Below are 22,053 nucleotides of genomic sequence, written 5' to 3'. Positions count from 1 at the left end.
GAAGTGTTTTTGGTGGTGGTTTTGATTGTTCCTTGTTAGGCAGAATTGTAAGATCTTGGAAGTCTTCCTTGACATCTCTTCCTTGGCTCACACATTTCATCAGCTTACCACCTCCCACACCTCTGCTATCTCTTGTCAAGGAGGCTGGATATCACTGATCACAGAATCCACAGGTGGTGTCAATCCCACTGTATGTTTCAACCCCTCTCCTACTGAATATTTTGGATAACAGCCACATGGAAGTGAAATAGACTTATTTGACTTCCTCTCCCTTCCCCCTTTCATGTGTTACCAGCAATGCAGTGACCAGGAACCTGGAAAAGAACTTGAATGACCCACAAACTGACCATTATCCCTGAGTAACAAAAGGTTGGTTGTATTCCTTGGGAAAAGAGAGATTTGTATACTTCATAGCAGGCTCTGTCTTGGCCGGATGGAATATTGCCGTGGTATAGTTCCTGCTTTTCCTATTAATGGTTTGCATCCCCTCAGCCTGAGCTAGTGATTTCCACTGGACTGGGAATCTGGTGGCCTGGGTTCGAATCCTGGCGCCACCACTTCCTTGGACAAACCACTGAAACCTAGTTTCATCTTTTGTGGACTGAGGATAATAACATCTGAGTGTTATAAACACTGTAGAGAATACCCAATGTCTCTTTAGTGAGAAAAACACTTATCTAGTACATACTATGTGCAGGACACATATTTTAACTGAGTTAATCCTCACCACAGCTCTGTGAAGAAAGTAAAAGTCGCCTCGTATTCCAATCCATTTAACTGAGTTTAGGGGAAAAGGATACCTGATCATTTTCTGCAACAATTAGCTCCATTAAGAAGTTGTATTTACTTTTTCTTATTGGAGTTAGTTTTGCTATTGGAGTTGAGAATTTGGGTGCCTTATCAGGAGGGCCGAGAGGTAAGTATATGATGCAGACCAATTTGAGACAGTAGAGAGTGGTGGGGAGTATGACAAAGACAGCAGCTATCTTCTCATTGGTGGCTACCCTGTATCAATGGAGTTCAAGCTTTAGCACGGATCAGACTCACCAGGATGGCTGTTTAACCTTAGACTGCTGGGCCTCACTCCCAGAGTTTCAGATTCAGGGGCTCTGGAGTAGAGCCTGAGAATTTGCATTTCTAACAAGCTCATAGGTAATGCAGGGTGCTGGTCCAGGGACCACATTTTGAGAGTCACTGCCCTATGGGAATGTGGGACTAGCATTGCTAGGTTTTCCAATATTTCAAGTGTCTCTCTATTACTTGAGGACGCCGGCTTTTTCAAGGTCTTTTCTGGTTCTCCAGACATTTCACTACTAAAAAACACTCAGACCATCCAATGATTAATCAAGAAAATATTAGAAACATCAAGTCAATCTCCTTTGTAATTGAAATCTCCTGCTTTTTAGATGCTGGCAACGAATTTAAAACTTTTTAAAATACTGTGCCGGCCACCACTGAGCCAAAATAAACATGTCTCTTGGCTCAATTCAGCTTGCAGATTAGCAGTTTGCCAGTTATGCTCTAGATACTAAGATGTGGTGGATGGAAGTAAAAGAACTAAATTTGTTGATTATCTTCTCTACAATTAAAAATATTATAAAGAGGCCGGCCTGGTGACACAGTGGTTAAGTTCACCTGCTCTACTTTGGTGGCCCGGGGTTCGTGGGTTCGGATCCTGGCCACGGACCTACACAACGCTCGTCAAGCCATGTTGTAGCAGCGTCCCACATACAAAATAGAAGACTGGCACAGATGTTAGCTCAGGGCTAATCTTCCTCACCAAAATAAGTAAATAAATAAATAATATTATGAAAAACTTTAGCAGAATGAAAGAAAAACTAGTCTAGAAATCCACATCATGTACTTTCCTTTTATAACCTGAAATGGAAGTCCATGAAATGTTAAAATTAACAGACGGTTCCCTCGGTTGGGATGTGCGGCCTGTGAGTTGTGGTCGCTGAAGAAGCCTATTGGCTGGTGATAGGCATGACTCGTGTGAAAGATGCCCTGAGGGCGACAGTTCTTTGTATCCCCATCTTACTGTACCACTGGTACTTCCCCAGACTTTCTTCCTCTTTTCTTCACCTGCATCCAGCTTGCACTCTTTCCTGGTCTTGTCTTACTTTTTGTTTCCCGGTCGTTTGCATCTTTTGCCACTTCCATTTGCATTGTGATAGCTACTGTCTATCTTTAAAGCTAAACTAGTAGTAACGATAAGAGCTAATATTTTTTGAGCATTTATGCTATTTTAGACTTAACATGTATTAGTTTATTTAATCTTCATAACAACCCCATGAGATGGAAACTATTAATATCGCCATTTTATTATTTTTATATTTTTATTATTTTTTTAAGATTTTATTTTTCCTTCTTCGCCTCAAAGCCCCCCAGTACATAGTTGTATATATTTTTCAGTTGTGGATCCTTCCAGGTGTGGTGCATGGGACGCTGCCTCAGCATGGCCTGATGAGCAGTGCTAGGTCCGTGCCCAGGATTTAAACCAGTAAAACCCTGGGCCGCTGAAGCAGAGCATGTGAACTTAACCACTCGGCCACGGGGCCAGCCTCTACAATCCCCATTTTAAAGATAAGGTCATAAGGCACAGAGAAGTTATGTGACTTGTCCAAGATCACACAGTTAAGAACAGGAAGAGGTGGGACTTGAACCCAGGCCATCCAGCAGCGGGACCCAGATTCACAATATGTAGACTGCCTCTATGGTAAGGCTTCAAACCCCTCATTTTTCCTGTAGGACCTGGATGGGTGGGGAGACTGAGTACACCGCAGCCCATAGAATCATTTCTACCCTTCCTCTATCTCCAAGTGAATGTCTGGCTCATCAGACCTTTATCTCAATAAAAATATGATTATACTCAGCGTGAGACAAGGCTCACTGCTCTTTGAAATGTCTAGAATTTTGTTGCCTGATGGGACTCATGCAGGATTTGTCTGGTCAAAGCTTTACTTGATTTGACTTTTTTTTAATAGATTGGCCCTGAGCTAACATCTGTTGCCAATCTTCTTTTTCTTTCTTCTTTTTCTCTCCAAAGCCCCCCAGTGCATAGTTGTGTATTCTAGTTGTAGGTCCTTCTGGTTGTGCTATGTGGGATGCTGCCTCAGCTTGGCTTGATGAAGAGTGCTAGGTCCACGCCCAGGATCCGAACTGGCAAAACCCTGGGCTGCCAAAGCAGAGCACGCGAACTTAACCACTCGGCCATTGGGCGGCCCTTTACCTCTCATTTTGGTCAATAGCAGAGTATGTACTCAACCAAAAGTTTCAGGCATCATTGCATTTAGGACCCATTAGACCAGCACTGTCCTATAAAAGTAGGATACTAGCCACAAATGCAAGTTAGATATGTAATTTAAATTTTTCTAGTAGGCACATTTTTTTGAAAAGTAAAAAGAAAAGAGTGAAGTTTCAGTAGTATCTTATCTAACTCAACAATCAAAATATTATCATTTCAACAATTAATTGCTATATAACTATTGAGAGACTTAACATTATTTTTGATACTTAGTGTTCAAACTTTGAAGTCACTTTTACAACACATCTCAGTTTGGATCAACCCCATTTCAAGTGCCAGTAGTCACATATGGCTCGTGGCTACTGTATTAGACAGAACAGCACTGGCTCAAAGAGATGTGAGAATTACACAGGGAGTCAAGCAACCCAGTGAGAAAAGGCTGAAATGTCAAGTGCAAATGGGGGAGGAGCTCAAGGCAGAAAAGAAGCGAGAAAGCATCTGGATACAATTGTTTTAAAGAAGTGCTTTTGGAGGAAGATAATGGGAAACTTTGGGGAAATTTTGCTAATTGGTAGAAAGTCTAGTTGAAAAAATATATATATATATTTGCTCTTTACCGATTTATTTAATCAAGTTAATCTTTATTTGGAGCTAGGAAAAAAAAAAACTGCACATACCACAGTCGAGGATGTCAGATCATAATGAGAGAGAACTTCGCGAAGAATTATTTGAGGAGTAGAGTTATTCCATTTGAGTGACTTAAGCTTCTTGACCTCTAGACCCCTTTCAGTTTTCTAGATCAGAGGAGCATAATAAATTTTTAAATCATATTTCTTTTTTTTCAACTGGTGAAAGAATGTGTGCATTTAGCTCTCATGGAACTTGAAGTTCGGATGGTGCAAATGAAGCATTGTCCTTTCTGGGCTTTGTTTTGGAAGCATGGCAAAAAAAAAAAAACCAGAGATAAGAGCCAGAGAGACTGGAGGCTGTGATTACGAGTAAAACTTCTCTGGATGCGTAATGTCAGCAGCACAAACTGTTTTCATTCTCTGTATTAGTTAATGGCTAATCTAGAGATTGTACTGCCGTTTGCTGATAGAGCACGGTTTAAAATATTTTATCATTAATGTGACAGGGAGTTGGATAAAGAAAGTGAAGCGTGATTATAAAATGCTAATTATCGTTCTCAAGTGCATATTGGGCACTCGCGAATATTTGCAGCGTAATTTGCTTTATTTATTATTTCAGTTTGGTTATAAATGTTAATTCAATTGCAGATGGTATGTCAGCAATTTACAGAGCTATAAAGTTATTTGGAAATCCTAATATTTTCTACCAAAATGTTCTGTTAGTGATGGATGAGCTAAATTAAAAACCCCTGCCCTTAAGAGTTAAATACATTAATGGCAAGTAGGTTGCAGGGATTTCCAGATCCATGCTGGCTATGTGGACTCCTTAAAGGAGAGAGGACATGATTTCTAATTTAGAGTGGAAATTTTCTTCACGAGAGAGGGCGGGAGGAAGGAGGTCCTTTTTTCCTGCCATCCTCGTCATGTTTCTTCAAGGCTGAGATTTTCTTCGTGTTCTGGTTCATAGCACTAAAGGCACATACTTGAAGCCACATTTTTTCTGTACTGCATCGACGGGTTCAGAGATCACGATGTTGATAATTAGGGTATATTTGTGTGTGACTGTCTGTGTGTGTGTCTGTGTGTGCGAGAGACAGAGAGAGTCAGAGATCATGTTTTCTCAAACCTCACTGATTACTTAAAAATATACACATGTTTTAGACCAGAGGTTGCCAAACTACGGCCCACAGGCTAAATCTGGTCTGCCACCTGTTTTTGTACATCTGAAAGCTAAGGATTGTTTTGCACGTTTTTAAAGCTTGAAAAAATATTCAAAAGATAGAATATTTTATGACACATGAAAATTAATATGAAATTCAATTCAGTGTTTTTGAGTAAAGTTTTTTCAGAACACAGCCATGCCGGTTCATTTATGAATTGTCGGTGGCTGCTGTCACCCTAGCACGGCAGAGTTGAGAATTTGCAGGAGAACCTGTATGGTCCACAGCCTAAAAACTTTACATCGGGCCCTTTACAGAAGGAGTCTGCCAACCCCTGGGTTAGACACCCCAACGTGTAATTTACAAAAGGAAGCCTTAACCTTTTTTTTAATTATTAACTCAATTGCAAAATTTATGGAACCGTAAGAACGTTGGGGAACAAATAGGTTCAAAGCACAACTCTTCATTTTCGAAAGCTGGGAAGGAGATTAAGTGTAAGTCCTAGCTTCTTTCTTTTACAGTTACGTTGATCATTAAAAGAAGTGATATTATATTACTAATGTAAATAATTTTGTGCTTTACACATGCAATATGCTCAAAATATTCTCTTTGCCCCCCAAATAAGGATAAAAGTAAAGATATTCTTTTATTGTCAAATTAAAAACATAAACTAAGCCTGGATTGTTCTATTTGTGTTAACAATTAAGGGTCGTACATGGAAGCACAGTAATATCAGGAAATATGGCTACCTTCTATAACTCGTTTAGAAAAATGTCATTCTTTACTAAGAAATACTGTGCTTAATTAATTCTTGCTCCTAGGAGGTCAACTTGGGGCACTCATTATGGCCTTAATTGGTGGTATAAATCCTGAGACCCCAGAGGAAAGCACACTGCGTGGTTAGTGGTCTCTGCCCCTTTGGGTGAGCTTGCACGGGTGCCAGCCCCATCTCAGGGAGTGACAGCTTCTGGTTTTGATGGCTTCGGGTCTGGCCGCACTGATATTAGGTTTAAAGGCCAATGTGCAATAAGAAAAGAAATGCAATGACTTGTCCCAGTGTTTTGCATTAAACAGTGTGAGACAACCCACTACCTTCTGACTTGGAAAAATGTGTTTCTTTGAACTCCAGTTTTTCGTATTAAATTATATTCATTATACGGCCCATCTGGAATCTCCTGCCAGGCCAAAAATCATCTTACAGACATTAGCAAAAGGAAGTTAAATGTAATTTTTTTTAATTGTATACTTTTCATTTCCATTTATTTTTTTCCCTTTTATTGGAGAAACCAGATGGAAAGGAAGGCAGGAGCCTCTCCCTTGCTCTGGTTCCCTTCGGGAACAGAGGCAGAACATTCCTGGCTGCTGCTCCTCTCTCACACTGACTTGAGGTGATGACGGAGCTCTCTAGATTCCGGGGATAATTGCAGGAAAGGTCAGGAGTTCAATTCGAAGCTCACATTGGATTGGGCTGGTGGGGTTTGGAGAATAAGAATAGTGTGCTGGCTAACTTCGGGCTGTCACTGAAGTAGGTGGCCACAAATTATATTTCACAGTGTGGAAATGAAACTCAGAAATATCACATGTAATGCAGTTCATTTTTGTGTCTTGGTATTGACACAAAGTTGTTTTGTGGGAGTTGTCTATTTGCTGGATTTTGACTCAGTGTGAAGAGGACCCATATTTGGGAGACTTTTGGCTCTCTTCGTCTCTTTGCATCTTACCAAACCAGGCACGTCCCACAGAAGGTGCAGACCTGAGGCTCTTACTGGGGAGGCGGGAATCTGGGTTTCCTGTTCAATCGCATGGAAATCTCAAACATCAGTGCTAGAAGGCACATAGAGATGATCTCAAAAGTGTGAAATGAAACTGCAGGAGTAGTTCAGCAGTTTGCCTGGGGTCCCAAAACCAGCGAAAGGCAGAGTATAACTAGCCCACAGCCTCTTGGACTTACACTTGGTGCTTTTTATCTTCAGCTCTCCCACTGCCCTGGCAGAGGATGTATGACGAACTGAGTCATTCCCCATGCAACCCTCCACCCATCCATATGAGCAAATATTTACTGAAAGCCAAGTAAGGTGCTGGATTTGGTGCTGAGGATACAAAAGCTAAAGAGTTTTATGACCAGTCTTCAACTTGATAAACTATATCAGAACAATTCTACCATCAGAACAGTACTCTACCACTCATGTCTCAATTCGGCCAAAGGAATTCCTGAGTTGCTGTGTTTGAAAGGGATATTTTAAGTTCCGATAATGGGGAGATATGTTGGGCAGCATACTGACATATCCAGTACCTGTGGGCGTTTCTTGATGATGATCTTGGGGGTCAAAAGGGAGGAGAGTGATTAGGGCTCATTGTGAATTTCCAGTAATGAATCCCTGTATCCTATGTATAATTTTATTTCAATCAGATTCCAATCACAGATTAGTAATTTTATTACCTAAATATACCTTTATTGCCCTAAATCTTTTCTTTTGATTATGACAAGGTCTTCAAGCATACCTAGAGATGAGCTCATCTGACTTATGTTGCTTTGCAACACACCCGAGCTTTCGAGGGCAGAGGAGAAGGAAGGCTGGACGAGCCCCCTTCTCACTTCCATGCAGTGGCTGCCTTTGTGCCTGGAGGGGGATGTGAAGTGTCTGCTGTCGCCGATGCCCTTGGCTAAGGGTTTCTTTAAGAAACCTGGCTCTGTCCTACCCTCATTCATGTTTGACACAGTAATAGACACACATTACAAACATAAATAGCAACTCCGGGTGTTCCCTTCCTTAGCGGTGTGTTAAAGGTACGTCCACTAAATGAGTTACTTTGGCTTTAAATAATAGACCCCATAGCTTCTCTGTTCCTCAGCGTGTGAGGAGGTTTCGCATACCACTCTCCACTTTCAACAAAGCAGATAAGGTATCCACACAATTAAAAGTGAAAAATAATCTGTCTGCTTTGCCGGTAGTGAATGCTTACAGAACACACGCTGATACAATAGATTTTAAATAATTTATGTCCGGCACTTTTTTTTTCAATCTGTAAATGAGGACACCTAATGCAGAGTGGCCAGCGTGACACTCTATCCTTCCCCCATTAAGATAACAAGATGAGGGGCAATGATTCAGATCAGTATACTTTTGGAGCACAGTGTAGATAAAAATTAAAAATTAAAAGAAATGATGCTCTGAAATGCTTTGGATAAGCAAGCTCATAAAAGCCGTTTGGAAAGCTGAAATTACAAATTAATTCAGAATCTCCTTCTAAGGGGCTCCTCAAGCCCTTGCCGTTTCTTGGCGGGATTAAAGCATTACTTTTGTGTCACTGCCTGGTGTTTTCATGAGGTCTGTTCTAATGGTCGCTAAGGTGTAATGCTCAGTCCTCATGTGTCTCTTGCAGCCCTCTTTGGTCTGAACCACATAAACTTTAGGTGATATTAAAAACAAATAGGGAATTAATATGTGATGCATTATGTCTTCCCCTCATAGACATGTTAAATCTCAGATTACCAGGATCATGTGATTCACGGCTTCCTTTCCAGCCCTGAGGGGGTGGTTGGTCCAGTCCTGAAGGATTTATCCAGCTGCTGGAGCTCATGTTGGCGGTAAAGGGAATTGCCCCCACAAATCCCTGAAGTCTAGGGACAGTGCTGTCCCACAGAAACAGAACTGCTAAACTGTTTACAAAAAGTTGCTCAGTCCTTTGGTGGTTAAATGTAGCTTGATTGTGATTTGTGGGGGCCCAGCTCTTTTTCCTACACCTGCCCCTGAACATCTCCTAATTACTCATTTGAGAAAACGCTGGATAAAAGCATCAGTCCTGAAAACGTGTGTGTTCCATGGTAGGAGACCAACCATGTCCAAGGAAATTTTCAGTCCTGTTTGATCTAAGGAAAATAATTCCCAAATTCCATACACAGGCAGATGCTTAAGAGAGACTGAAGTTCTTTTAGATGAGTTCAAAATAAACAGACCCTCCTAAGTTATCTTCTTTGTCCTTCTGGAGAAAATTAGAAGGGTAAATGACATTTCATAGAATGATCATCTGAAGAGAGCAAAAATAGGGTGAAACACCCTCAAAGCTCCCAGGTGAGCCTTACTGGGCCAGGGGGCCGGATGACACCCCATCTTGTAGAACAGAGTATAACATCAGGGACCACCGTCCACTACAAGCCCGTCCTGGGCAGCAGACGTTTGTGAAGCCAAATGGGAAAGAGCCACCGAGGAGAAAAATGTAATTTTGATACAGGAAATAGAAGGAGAGCACATAGCTTTTCACTCAAGATATATGTTTCTTCTGTCTAAAGCCAGCAATTTTGGAAAATGAAGCTAAGAGTTTAAAAATAAGGGCTCTGTCAGGGAAAATAAAACAGGTCCCCCTACATCCATTAGGCTGCCTTTAATTGAAAACTGGAGGACAATCAAACTAATTGGCAGGTAGCTCTTTTATTACTGGGACTATTTCCCCCTTCTCTCCAGTGTAGTCGAAGGCTGCTATTCTTTCTATCAACTAAAGTCAGGTAGGAAGTAGAAAAACAGAGAAGTAACACTCAAAAAATTGTGTGTATCCTGCCAAATTTTTTTGTACAGAATAGGTACAGAAAGTATAAAAGTTTAGGTCCTCAGAACAACAGTAGCTCCAGGAGTGTATTTTTATATAGCCTGGCGCTTAGTGGAAGCTATCATGTGCTAATTGCAGTCAAGTTCATGTTATTTAAAAGAACTTTACCTTTTGCCTCAGGGACCTATTTAATTTCAAATCTTGGCACTGTGCTGACATAATATAGCAACTTTAATTTTAAAGATCAAGAAAGAGGAGCTATGGGTGAAATTTGAGCCTATTTTTTGCTAATTTGGAATAAGAAAGAAGGGAGATTGGAATAAATCATGAAGTTAATATTGCTGTCTAAATTTATGATATTGGAGTTTTACTGTTGAAAATGGAACTTCCTTTTTCCTTTTCCTTATGGTTAAAGAATTTCGGTGGTAATCATGTTTATTGAATTTAGGTTTTGTTGCTGATCTTCCGTTTCCTCCCTTTCCTTCTACATAGAATCTCCATGTGTTATTTAAAAATCAAAACAACAGCATATTTACTTTTTAATTATAAAATTTACACATGCGCCATCACAAAGATGATTAAGATACGTCCTTGCCTGCAAAGGACTCTTGTTTTCAAGAGGAAGGAGACACAAAGATCAGTCATTGCAATGTTGTAGAATGAATGTTACCACAGGGTATGCTGGTATGGTAGTATGGTATTCACAGATGCCTGACCCCTCTGGGGGGCTATATTCTTGGAGCATGAGCAGGTGTGATCCAAAGGACAAGGCAAGGAAAGGACTACTGAGTCACAGGGAACCGCATGTGTAAAGGCACAGAGGACAGGGAACACTCTGGGTTTGAGGGGCCTCGATAAGTGTGACTGGACAATAGGCACGTGCAACTTTGAGGGGTGGGTGGGCTCTAAACCATTTTGTTGATGCTCTCAGTGCTTAGAGGTTGTGGATCTGGGATAACACTCTGTATCAGGTCTTAGCCTGGAGTCATATGGCTTTTCCATACAAGGACAGAATCCATTTTGAAAGCTGGAGCTTATGCAATATTTTCTCAATAAACTGTTCGTGAGATTTTTGTGCTGTCAGAGCAGTGTTTTTGGTGAGGAGAAGCAGAAGGCTACATCCAGTAAATGCCCATTGTTTCACAGTTGTCTGACTCTTGAAGACTTAAATGCGAGTGCCTGACTGGCTTCTCTTCTCCTCCTCTTACGTCCTCTGATTTCTTCCTCTGCACTTCAGATTCAGGATGTAACCACATACAAAATAAGTGAGAAAAAATCCCATGAGAACTTCCCAGAATGACCCTGAAAATTAAATGAACTTGGAAAAAGTACAACAAATTGTGGATAAGCATTTTTTCTTTTCTAATTTAGGTCCTTCTTAACATCATAAAACAATAGAAGTACACCATAATTATTGGTGTCTGTGAAAGGCCTTTGAATTATGTGATATGCAGAGTTGCTATGGTGATGTACATTGTCATCAACCAGTGTGTTATGACAAAGCTAAGTCCTGGCTTTGTGGTTGGTGAAATGTTACATACCAGACTTTTAAAAGAGATTTCAAAATTCATGCTCCTTTGCAGCGTTTGAGTGCATTTGAGCATGTTTTGGCTTTGTCTCCTTCTGCTTACCTTTTTTTCCCCCTCTTCAGTACAGATGAGGGTCTTTAATTTGGGTCCAGATGAGATTTAGTAATTAATGTGCAAAGCAGCTGGAGTCTGCTAATTTCTGGGCTGGAACTTAGGAGCTATTTCGGTGCATTTTCTAAGTAAAATAATTGAGAATTAAAAAACTTAAAATGCATTGGCTTCTTGCCCTGTTATATTTAGAGTAATCCTGATAATAAATTGGTAACTATGGTTTTCAGTGTGGAAGGGCACGAAGTAACTGACCCGAGTAATCTAGAAAACAGATGTCTTTAGTTGGTTTAAACTCTCAAGACCAGATTTCAAGAAAGCTATGTGGAGCCCAGTGAAATCGTCCATTTTAGAGTTTTTCCTGCCTTAAGTTTTTCTCTCTACTATATCTCAACTCAAATTCTTGAGAAGAGGGGAAGTGGTCCTAAGATACTGTATTTATAATATTTAACCTGCTACACAGAAATTCTTTGGATAACAGATTAACTGCCTGATCTCATATTCTTCACCTTCTTTCTGATTCGCTCTTTATTTCCGTGGCTCCCAAATAGGGGTTAGAGATAGCTAGGAGGCTGATGAATGAGCTTCTGGGCACCCTCCTGAGATTGCACCTAAATATTTACGCTATTTGGGAGAAAATATTATCCAGTTCTGAAAAAATTCTTTGTATTCCTCCTGTTCCTCCTAGTCCCCTTTAAAGTCCCTTATCCATATGAGAAATACAGCCCAGTAGTAGAACATAAAATGGCTCCTGAATGGTTTTCCTTTGCGGCACTTGTTGGGGTCATGGAATTGCTCAGAAGCATCCCAGGGGAGTCCTGGGGGATTAGCGTGATTGTGGTGGACTTGTTTAATTCTGTCTGATCTACAATCTCAAAACTAGCCTTCAGGTCAACCCAAGAAGAGAGACTACCCAAGACTTCCACATCCTCACCAAGGAAACAGGTTGGAAACCTTTGCTATAGATGGTATTCTGGAGCCAAGACTGGCTACTTAATTTGTAGGAGCCAATGCAAAATGAAAATGCATGCCTCTTGTTCAAAAGTTTCAGAACTTCAAGACAGTGACAGGGAGCAGTAAACCAAGCATGAGGCCCTTCTGAGAACAGGGCCCTGTGTGGTGGCACAGGTCCCACACTGGTGAAGCTGACCCTTCTGGTAACAGATCCCTTCACTTTTTGAAAACAGTCAGTTTAACTAGTTGTTTACTTGCCTTATGAAACTTTCTACCCCAAAATTTTGTTTTGAGATTATTGGCCACAAAAGTTGGTGGATTAGCTGCCTGCCAATTAGGATGGGGTTATAGTAATCAATCAGACCTATATGATAGCTGATCACTTTAAAAAATTTTAATTTTGTCCAAGGTCATGTTTTGGAAATGTAAAAAGACATTTTTCACCTAAATTAAAAAACATTTTCTTGGGGCTGGCCCCGTGGCCAAGTGGTTGGGTTCGCGCGCTCCGCTGCAGGCGGCCCAGTGTTTCGTTAGTTCGAATCCTGGGCGCGGACATGGCACTGCTCGTCAGGCCATGCTGAGGCGGCGTCCCACATGCCACAACTAGAAGGACCCACAACGAAGAATATACAACTATGTACTGGGGGGCTTTGGGGGGAAAAAAAATAAAATCTTAAAAAAAAAAAAGTTTTCTCCAACTGATGACTCTCTTCTTACTATTGGTTTTCTTGCTGTTGGTTTTCAGTTTGTATTACCTAATAGCATTGCTTCCTAGATCATCTTCCTCTAAAATAAAGAATGTTGTGAACGGAATGCATTGGCTTGCTGCCCTTTCTAGGACATCAAAAACTTTGGAAGTTCAGACCTTGATCTCTGATGTTGTGAGTTCAGGTTCTCAGTTAAGAACATGGGCTGCCGTTTCATTTGTATTCCCAGGGAGTTTTAATTAATTGGGGATTAAAAGGATTGAGAACATTGGCCTCTGGGTCCAACAGAGGTTGAGCTCTCAGGGGTTCACCTGACAAAATCCAGGAAAATGCCATAATCACACTCTTCCAGAAAGATTAGTTCTCACAGAGACAGTGTTTTTGCTAAATCTGTAGTCATTGCCTTCTTTAGAACCATGTTTCTAGGCATCTCTCAAAATATAGGCTTGCCTTTCTAACCTAGACAAGAGTGGATGTGCCAAAGAAGCTTCTGGTCTGGGGAGTTGAAAGGAGACAGCAAGGCCTAAAATTCATGGTCAGGTCCCTCTTAGCAGGCAAGAGGTGCTGTGGAATAATGGACCTTCCAGAAGCCATGGCTTTTAAACATCAGAGCACTCCTATATTCACTGTTGTTATTTACTCATCTTTACTAAATGCGCAACGCTGGGACCTTGTTCTGGCGGGGATTTTTTTTTTTTTAAATAACTCTAAGGCTCTACCCCTTGGGACAGCTGAACTTTCTCACTTGGAGTATGAATCTCATGCTATTTTCCTTTTCATGGCCCAGGAGTGTGGCTCCCTCCCTAACTTCTTCAATGCTCTTTGCCTTACGTTCATACCCATGCTCCCTGCTTAGGAGGAAACTCTCTGTTTGTCATCAAAATAGTAGGCTGTTTTTCTACTTTCTCCCTCCCTCTCACCCATTGTCTTTCAGTGGGGTGAAAAGGTCTTCACTTTTCTCTTTCTCCCCCCAGATCTTGCTATTAATAACTTTTCAGACATTGTCACGCATAGACTTCCACTCACTCTGGAGGCTGTTTCTTATTTGTTTAAGGCAACGCGTTTCCTGGTCTGAAAACCATGTTTCCCAAAGTAGTTGGGATGGAGTTATTCCACACTCATCTCCCACTGGCAGTGTCGTTGCTTCTGACTGGAAGTGGGAATTGCAGCTCTCGGCTGGCCCGGGGCTGCTCTCCGCCATGCCGCAGCCTTGGTGGCTGGGGTGAGTGACTACCTGGTTCCTTTTAGATTGAGATGGAGTTGAAATCTTTTCCTTCTAATGACAGAGGAAAAATGACTTAAGTAACACACCTCACTTTCTCTTTACTGTGGAAGAAGAAATTACCCTTTTGAACTTTGCAAGGGATGGAAGTTAACTCTGCAAAAGCCCAGTGCAAACAGATGCGCTTCTCACACTACTTTTTGGGTGAATTTCTCCTGATCTGGTGCTTCTTATGACTAATATGGTGCCAAGTGGTCTTTTTTAAAAAAAAAAGAAAGTTTTTACTTAGTGCTTTTCTTCAGACCATCGTGATGCACCCCACACATCTTAAACATGATGTAAAAGGCTCTACGGCTAAAAAGCAACTTCCATTCAAAACACCACAGTGTGAATTCTCACAAGCAACTTTGTGGTTAAATATGAGTCAGCAGGCTGCACTGCTATTTCAGAAATCGGGGCTTCTTGGGCTGCATTCCTGCCTAGACCTGAGGGCAGGCTCAGGGTTTTAGGTATTTGTGTTGATACTCAGAGCTCACTATCTCCTTCAGTATGTGTAAAATAAATACATGATGAAGTCAGTGATTCACAGCTTCCTGAACAATCTTAGCAGAATATAATTCTCCCTCTAGGCCTCTCCTGGACCCAAGAGTGAGTGCCTCCTCAGTAAATGTCTAGAACGGCCTTCAAGATCTTCCGCAGTCTGAACATCAACCCACTTTTCCAACGGTGTCTTTCTCTCTCTCTCTTTCTCACAACCCTCCCTCCCCGCGTCCACCCCCATCATTCCCATCTCTACCAGCCTGGACCACTGGCCATTCCTTGGGGGAAAGCTTGCCATTTCAAATCCTACCCCGTCATTAGATTTAAGATCAAGTGCTGACTCCCTTCCAACTCCTTTGAGTTCCTGCGGCCTTTGCTCAATAAATATTTTATGAGTGGCTACTGTACCTACCAGGCACTATACTGGGCACGTTTTTGCTTTCTGCTTCCATTAATGTTCTCATCACGCCGTTTGGTGGCATCTGCTACATAGTGTTCATTTGACTTATCATTCCTGATAGATTGAGAAAGGAAAGGAACCATGCCTTGTATATCTTTTTATGTCCCAAGAGAGCCTGCCACATCCACTCTAGTTAATTGGCATTGAATGAATGAATCAATACATGAATGAATATAGAGATGGCCTTTGGAATCATGAGGTTGTCTACCCACAATAGCCTACATTGTTTAGAGATTCAGAAGAGTGTTGTATCCTATTTGGGAATCTTTATTTTAAATACAAAATGTATATTGGAAATTGTCCAGAAGAAAGCTTTGGAAAAAAAGAGGTTTTGTCAATAACAATAGCTCCCATTCATTGGGCACTCACTATGTGCTGGGCATTGTGCTAACACTTCATATGATTTCCTAATTGGCTATACTTGGTAATCCCATGAAGTAGATACTTTTATTATCCCCATTTTACAGATGAGAAAACTGAAGCTTTAGCGTAACTCACTCAATAGTTAGATAGTAAATGTCAGAGATGGAGTTCAAAGCCACATGTACCTAGGCTAAAGCCTAATTCTTAATCACTAGGTCAGTATCTCAACTAACAAAAATCATCCTCTTTGGGAAAGAGGGTGGAGAATATGATGTGTGATAACTTCTAAAAACTAGAAGGTAAAACAAGATCCATGTATGGAAAAAGTTACAAGAATTACATCGACGATTGGAGAGTATTAAAGGAGGGACATTGGCCCAATTTATTCTCATATCAAAATCTGAAGAAGGGAGTGGAATGAGCTACTGTTCTCCATGTCCTTTATAGATTTGGGATTTAGTCTACCAAGGGAATTATGAATTTTAGGTATTTAGGTATAGGAAAATGGTTTAAAAGAGACTGTTATTTTTTCTTTTGATTTAGGATTGTTTTTGCACTATAGGTAATAGAAGATTAGTTAGAACAATGGTACTTCATACCCCGAAGGGGGAACAGAAGTAATCTGAGGAGGATACGGGCATTCCATGATTATTGCTAAGACAGGAACCAAACGGCTCTAAGATGTGTGTGGCCTTCTCTGCCATATGAGTGGCTTTGTTTCCTTTTTGGTTGGACCCCAACCAAAGAACCCAGTTCTTTGATAGCAAAAATAGAAGAACATGAGGTAAGAAAGGTTGAAAAATCCATGGTTAGACAATGCTTGATTTGGTTTGTGATGCAGATCTATCTTCTCGATCTAGGCAATTAGAGTGCTAATTGTGTTATTGGCTTTGACTATCACAAACAACAGAAGTCATGATTAACCAACAGAAGTCCTAATCGACTAACCTGATTATAGCTCAAATCAGTGGATTGTCTAACTTTAGAGAAATCTGGTTGTTTAGTTTCTTAAGTACGAATAATATCATCCTCAAGGAAGACTTTATTATTGAAGAATATTTTATGGAATTAAGATCTAAAACATCCAGGACTATCACTCTGGCTCTGGCTATAGCTGAGGACTTCATCATTCATTCATTCATTCAATCAACATTTATTTATTGAATATCTACCATGAGCCAGGTTCTGTCCTAGCCCTGGGGATATTCAGCTGATATGTACCAATACAGTTTTATTAGGTGTTGGAATACTGAAAAACTCTCCTACCAGCTGTTGAGTAATCATTGCCTTGAATCTTTCTCTCCCCCTCCCTAAGCCCCCTGTCTTGATTCCAGGAAAACCATGTTAAGCACTGCCTCAAGACCACCTTGAAGCCCACCAAACTGCCCTCTTTAGTTCTGGCGAGCCGGCCCTCATGCCCATCCTTTTCCCTTGTCAGAGAGGCCTGGATCCCAGCAAGGAAGATGTCACACTTGGTGGTGGTACTGTGACACCCTAATTTGGAAATCCATCATGCCCATTCAGATCCCTGAGCCTCTGACCACTGGCCACAAGCTGGCATTCCCATGTCACCCATGTGACCTCTGAGTGGACAGTGCTATTGTTTAATACTTTAAATATGATACTTAAATTGGTGTAATATAGAAGGAAAAGCAAAATACCCAGGTTTCCTAGAAGAGGAAGCATTCACGTGTGCTTGGGTCAGTCAAAGGCGGCTTCTTGATGAGGTCACATACATCTTGAAGACCTGATGGAAATTTTCTGGGTTTGCTGAGAAAAAGATGTTCCAGGAAAGTGAAAGAGTAAAATTATGGTGTCAGCAACCCTAGATTTGGTGTCAGAAAACCAGACCAGGAAACGTACAGCCATGAGCCATGAGCCCATGGGCCAGTTATTGAAGCATCCCAGCTTCCATCCAGCCACAGATACCTGCCTGGGGTCCCTCACAGAGGTGGTGATGACTCAGTTCCAAGATAAATGTAAATGCCATCTGAAAGCCCTCTTGTTGGTGTCTTTTACACCCCAAGAGCGTCCCAAGAAATTACTGTCATTGCCCATTACAAGCAGAGGGTCTCTCCTTCCTCAGTCTTCAGACACCACCTCCTCCTAGGCCATTTTCTTTCCCCACTGAAGCTCCCTCATCCTCACTCTGAAGCCATCCCAGCCTGTCACTCCCTGCGATGATGACACACTTGGAATCCCGGAAATTTATAGCTGGAAAGGATCTTGGGAATAAGCCACCCAGCCCTTCACGTAGGAGCTGAGAGAGCGCAGCCCCCTAGGTTTGTGATTTGGTAATAATGAGATGCTGCCACCCAGCACCTTGACTTCCCCTCCAGGGCTCTTCCTCTACGGCCTCCTACCTCCTTCCTCTTCTTGGGTTTGCTCCTGCAAACGGGACTAAATCCTTCCTCTATACGCTCAGCTTTTCAGTCTTTCCTCCTCCAGATGCGTCTCTATCCATCTACTGGCTTCAGGAACTGTCACACTTGAACTCAGTACTTCTAAAGCCCATTTTTGCATGTGACAGTTTTGGGGTACAGTTTTGTTCCCAAAGTGTGAGGCTCCCAATTTTAAGTGGGACAGATTCATGGCTTTAAATCAATTAAATTACACAGTGAGAAACTTGTTGATTTTTCTCTGAATTCCTCAAAGAGAAAGTCTCAAATCAGTGTTGATCTGTCTCCAACGCTTGCTTAGCTCGCTTTTCAGCAAGGAGTGAGGAGGCCTGGGGCTTCAAGCCTTAGCAGATCCAGTATCCAGTGAGAGTGAAATAGCATCTGATTATTGTTTTGTTTGACTTTCATTTTATTTATTTTGTGAATGTGTTCTAATATTGACAGGTGGTGCTAGTTTTCCAAATTAAGCCAGAGATGAAAGGTTTCCATTTTAAATAATGTCAAAAATAAAAGGAAGAGTCAACCTAAATAAAAATATTAAGTAAATAAAATTTGGGTGGCATGGGCCTATGATGCAAGACTCTCACACACACAGACACGCAGACACACACACACACACCACACACACATACATGCATATGCACGCTAGGTCCTCAAAGCAGTGGTGTATGAGGAAGCAAGTTTTCTATATCTACTGGGGAGAAAGAGGATTTGTACAATATAAACCTCTCTTTGGCCTCAGAGAGCATTTCTGTTTACCCAACCCATGTATAAAAATACCTCACAGCATATATTTTAGTCAGCAAGTATTCTACCATGGTGGAAATGATTTACTGAAACTTAGACCTTCTCCCGAAATCTAGCTGAAAATCTGATTTGGAAAACTAAGAAGTCCTATTTAGTTTCTGCTGTCGTTGATACTGAACCACACTGACTGGATAATTAGTGACATATAAAGTTCTGTCATTCTGGTTTCTTCTTTCATTTGAGCATCATGAGATTGTTTTTCTCTCCTCCACAGTCACTCACTAAGAATTTGCTGATCTGAATATTCGGTTTTTAATAAATCAAGGAGGTCACCTCTGTCCATACCTCCCTTGCTTCACACATGTGAGAAAGACTGTATCTTCCATCGTGTCCGTGGTTTTTGGCAAGAGAGCTATGAAGTTTCTGTAAATTGAGTTTGTACATCTGGCAGCCAAAAGTGTCCTGTAGGTGTTTTTTGCAGGAAGAGATGTATTTTGAGGTGACCACTCTGCACAGATTCTGTTAGGGCTTAAGAGTAACCTGTTATTTTAGATTCTGAGCATATTTGTAGCTCCAGAGGTATAAAAATAAACTGTGTTTTCTTAGAAGATGTGTATGTCTGGGATGTGACAGGAGATGCACCCTTAAACCAGATTTCCAGGCGTTTACAGTTGAATCATGCCAGTAAAAATATGTTTATTTAGACATTAAAATCCTAGGGTGCCCACGTAAATATCCTAAACAATGTGTGTTACATGAGCTTCCTTTGCTAATGTGCTTTCGTGTTGCATGTTTTTAGTTCTGGCTCCTGGAGTGTTAATGTACTACAGGGAAAGTTGAACTCAGATGGTGAGTCTTATTTGCTGTTCAACACATTTGGTGGTGTGTTTCTTAGATTCAAGAGAATTGTTTCTAATGTAGGTAAAAGTCACATCTCAGTTGATAATGTAAAACTCCTTGCTTTTAATATTCATAGCAACATAGAGATTTTTGTTGGGCAGTAAAAGGGAGAAAAGACAGCAGGTACACCCTTCACTCCCTATTCATTCATCTGTGTATTTAACAAGCATCGCTAGAATATCCGTTGTCTGTAAAGCTGTGTGATAGAAACGGGGAGGACAAAGAGAAGGTCGGGATACTGTGCTTGTGGAACCTAAAGCCTGCTTTATTTTACCAGTGTTTCGCAAAAATCAGGATAAATTGCCTCTTTTGTCAAAATATAATTTTCAAAGTGTTAAAAAAAGCAATAACTCATTCAAATATTCAGTAAGCACATGTTGAAGACTTATTTAACTCATTAATGAGGGAACCACTAGGGTAACAAAGCTGTTTCAAAGGAGGATATGAGAAAAATATATGGGTAGGTATGTAGAATGGATGGGTGGGTGGGTGGGTAGGTAGGTGGGTAGCTGGCTAGATACATACATACACACATGCGTACATACATGTGGTGAAAGGAAAAAAGAATGCTGAAATAAGATTGCAAAGTTAGATACAAAACTAGTTAATGTCCTACAAGGCAATAAAACAATAATCTTTGGGGTTATATTTCAACCAGGCAGAAATCCTTTGCACGCCTATACTAGACAAATATTATTTGTAATTTACCAGTCTTCTACAATTTTTGCAGAGTCTGAGTCCAATCAATAGTAAATAGTAACTCAAAGTTACGTTTCCCAAGAGTGTTAGATGACTCTTAGGTAAGCTTGTCAGTCAATACTATAGCACAACGCTGCCCGGTAGAACTTTCTGGAATGATGAAAATATTCTGTATGTGTGCTGTCCATTGTGGTAGCCACTGGCCACATGTGGCTATTGAACGTTTGAAATGTGGTTAGTGCAAATGGGGAATTGAATTTTTACTTCTATTTAATTTTAATTAATTTTGACTTAAATAGTCATGTGATTAGTGGCTATCATATTGGACAGCACAGCTCGAATATGCCATTAAATGGGCAGCCTGTCATTTTTCTGCCTTGTTTCCTGGGTAGGATATTTTTTTTCTAAAGACTTGGTAAATTAAATCATATTTTAACTATTGTAACAGGAGTTAAATATGTAAAAGAATTCAGAGAAGACTCTTTTGAAAAGACCTAATTCTTTCATGAATCAAGTCATTTCTTTTGCAAAGGTGGCTTCTCTTATAATGAGTTTCTTGATAGTGGACTCACCTGCAGAGAGTCTGACCAGCAAGGGAGCTGCTTATGAAGCTAAGCCTATCTGGAGGGAACCCAAATCTGCATTATGTTTTCCAAGTGAATCAGCTGGGGATTAATTTTCCTTTAGCAAGATAATAATGCTCATGTCTAGTTTTGATTAACAGGAGCTTTCTGGTTTGCTATGAAGGGAGAGCTCACTATTAATATTTCACGAGGATTTTTAAGGCTTAAATAAGTTAACTTCGCTGCTGCCGTCACTTCATTACTCAGAACAAGCAATCAATGCATTGATAAGGTTGGCTTTGATTTCTCATGAAGCTCAGTAGTTTTACTTAGTTTTCTCATCCTCTTGCTTGCTTGCAGGGGTTTTTCCGCAGAAGTATTCAGAAGAACATGATTTACACTTGTCACCGAGATAAGAACTGTGTTATTAATAAAGTCACCAGGAATCGATGCCAGTACTGTCGACTCCAGAAGTGCTTTGAAGTGGGAATGTCCAAAGAATGTAAGTGGAGTCTGAAAAAAATTTTTTTCCCCTTTGCCTTATCTATAAATATGGTTTGCTCAGCTTCCAAAATCAAGTTGTGGAGGACGTCAACATGTGGAATTCAGACATGACACTAATGATAGATTGCCAAGCGTAGGTGGAAACAGAGATGTCGTGAAAATAGAATAACTGTGGGATTTTCAGATAAAACTTGAGTGGCACTTGGTGAAAAGGCAGGAGTTGGTTGTCGTGGATGGCGGGTTTGTATTCCAGAGCAGTTACTAACTCACTGTGTATTTTAGAGACACGAATAACTCAAGCATATCGCATAGCTGCTCAGAGACTCCATTTCCCCATCTTGACAATGAGAATAAAGAGTTTTGCCTATATTGGTGAGAATAAAATGAGACGAGAGACATGAATATTAACAGTAGTGATAATTTGCCCCTTTTTAGAGGAGGGGAAGCATAAAACTTTTGTTGTGGAAGAAACAATTAAAAATTTGGTACGTTGGCCTTTTTCCAAACTTGATTTAGCTTTTTTCCTCCCAGCCACCCCCTCCTCCAAACGATTATACACTTTATGAAGGCAAAAGAGAACATTAATGAATTAAAAATTAGTGGTCCCTTAACACCTGTTGATGGGGATTCGAAGTATACATGCTTTAATAGAGGCAGAGTATATACACCACAAAAAACTTCTTACTTACATTCTCTTTTTGGTGCTTTCAAATGTTGGGAATGAGAAAGTGACAAGCAAGTGGCTTGGCCCAGACAGGCCTAAGGAAGATGTAGGGA

At 40.8% G+C, this 22,053-nt stretch overlaps 1 protein-coding gene across 6 annotated transcripts in view; it reads left to right on the top strand.

Moving 5' to 3' along the window:
* The window catches only part of RARB (retinoic acid receptor beta), a 694,304-nt gene that overhangs the window by 574,091 nt on the left and 98,160 nt on the right, over positions 1-22,053 (top strand). For 5 of the 6 annotated variants that reach the window (XM_070492836.1, XM_070492837.1, XM_014829837.3 and 2 more), the window contains one exon: positions 21,133-21,274. In XM_070492836.1, the coding sequence (XP_070348937.1) occupies positions 21,133-21,274 (142 nt within the window). Of the gene's footprint in view, positions 1-5,507; positions 5,531-21,132; positions 21,275-22,053 lie in introns of those variants that run through there. The other variant, XM_070492838.1, reaches the window with a different exon arrangement.

The sequence above is a fragment of the Equus asinus genome, chromosome 21, assembly GCF_041296235.1.
Source record: "Equus asinus isolate D_3611 breed Donkey chromosome 21, EquAss-T2T_v2, whole genome shotgun sequence".
Classification (NCBI taxonomy): domain Eukaryota; kingdom Metazoa; phylum Chordata; class Mammalia; order Perissodactyla; family Equidae; genus Equus; species Equus asinus.
Note: the sequence above shows the minus strand (reverse complement) of the source record. Positions and strands in the feature narration are given on the sequence as shown.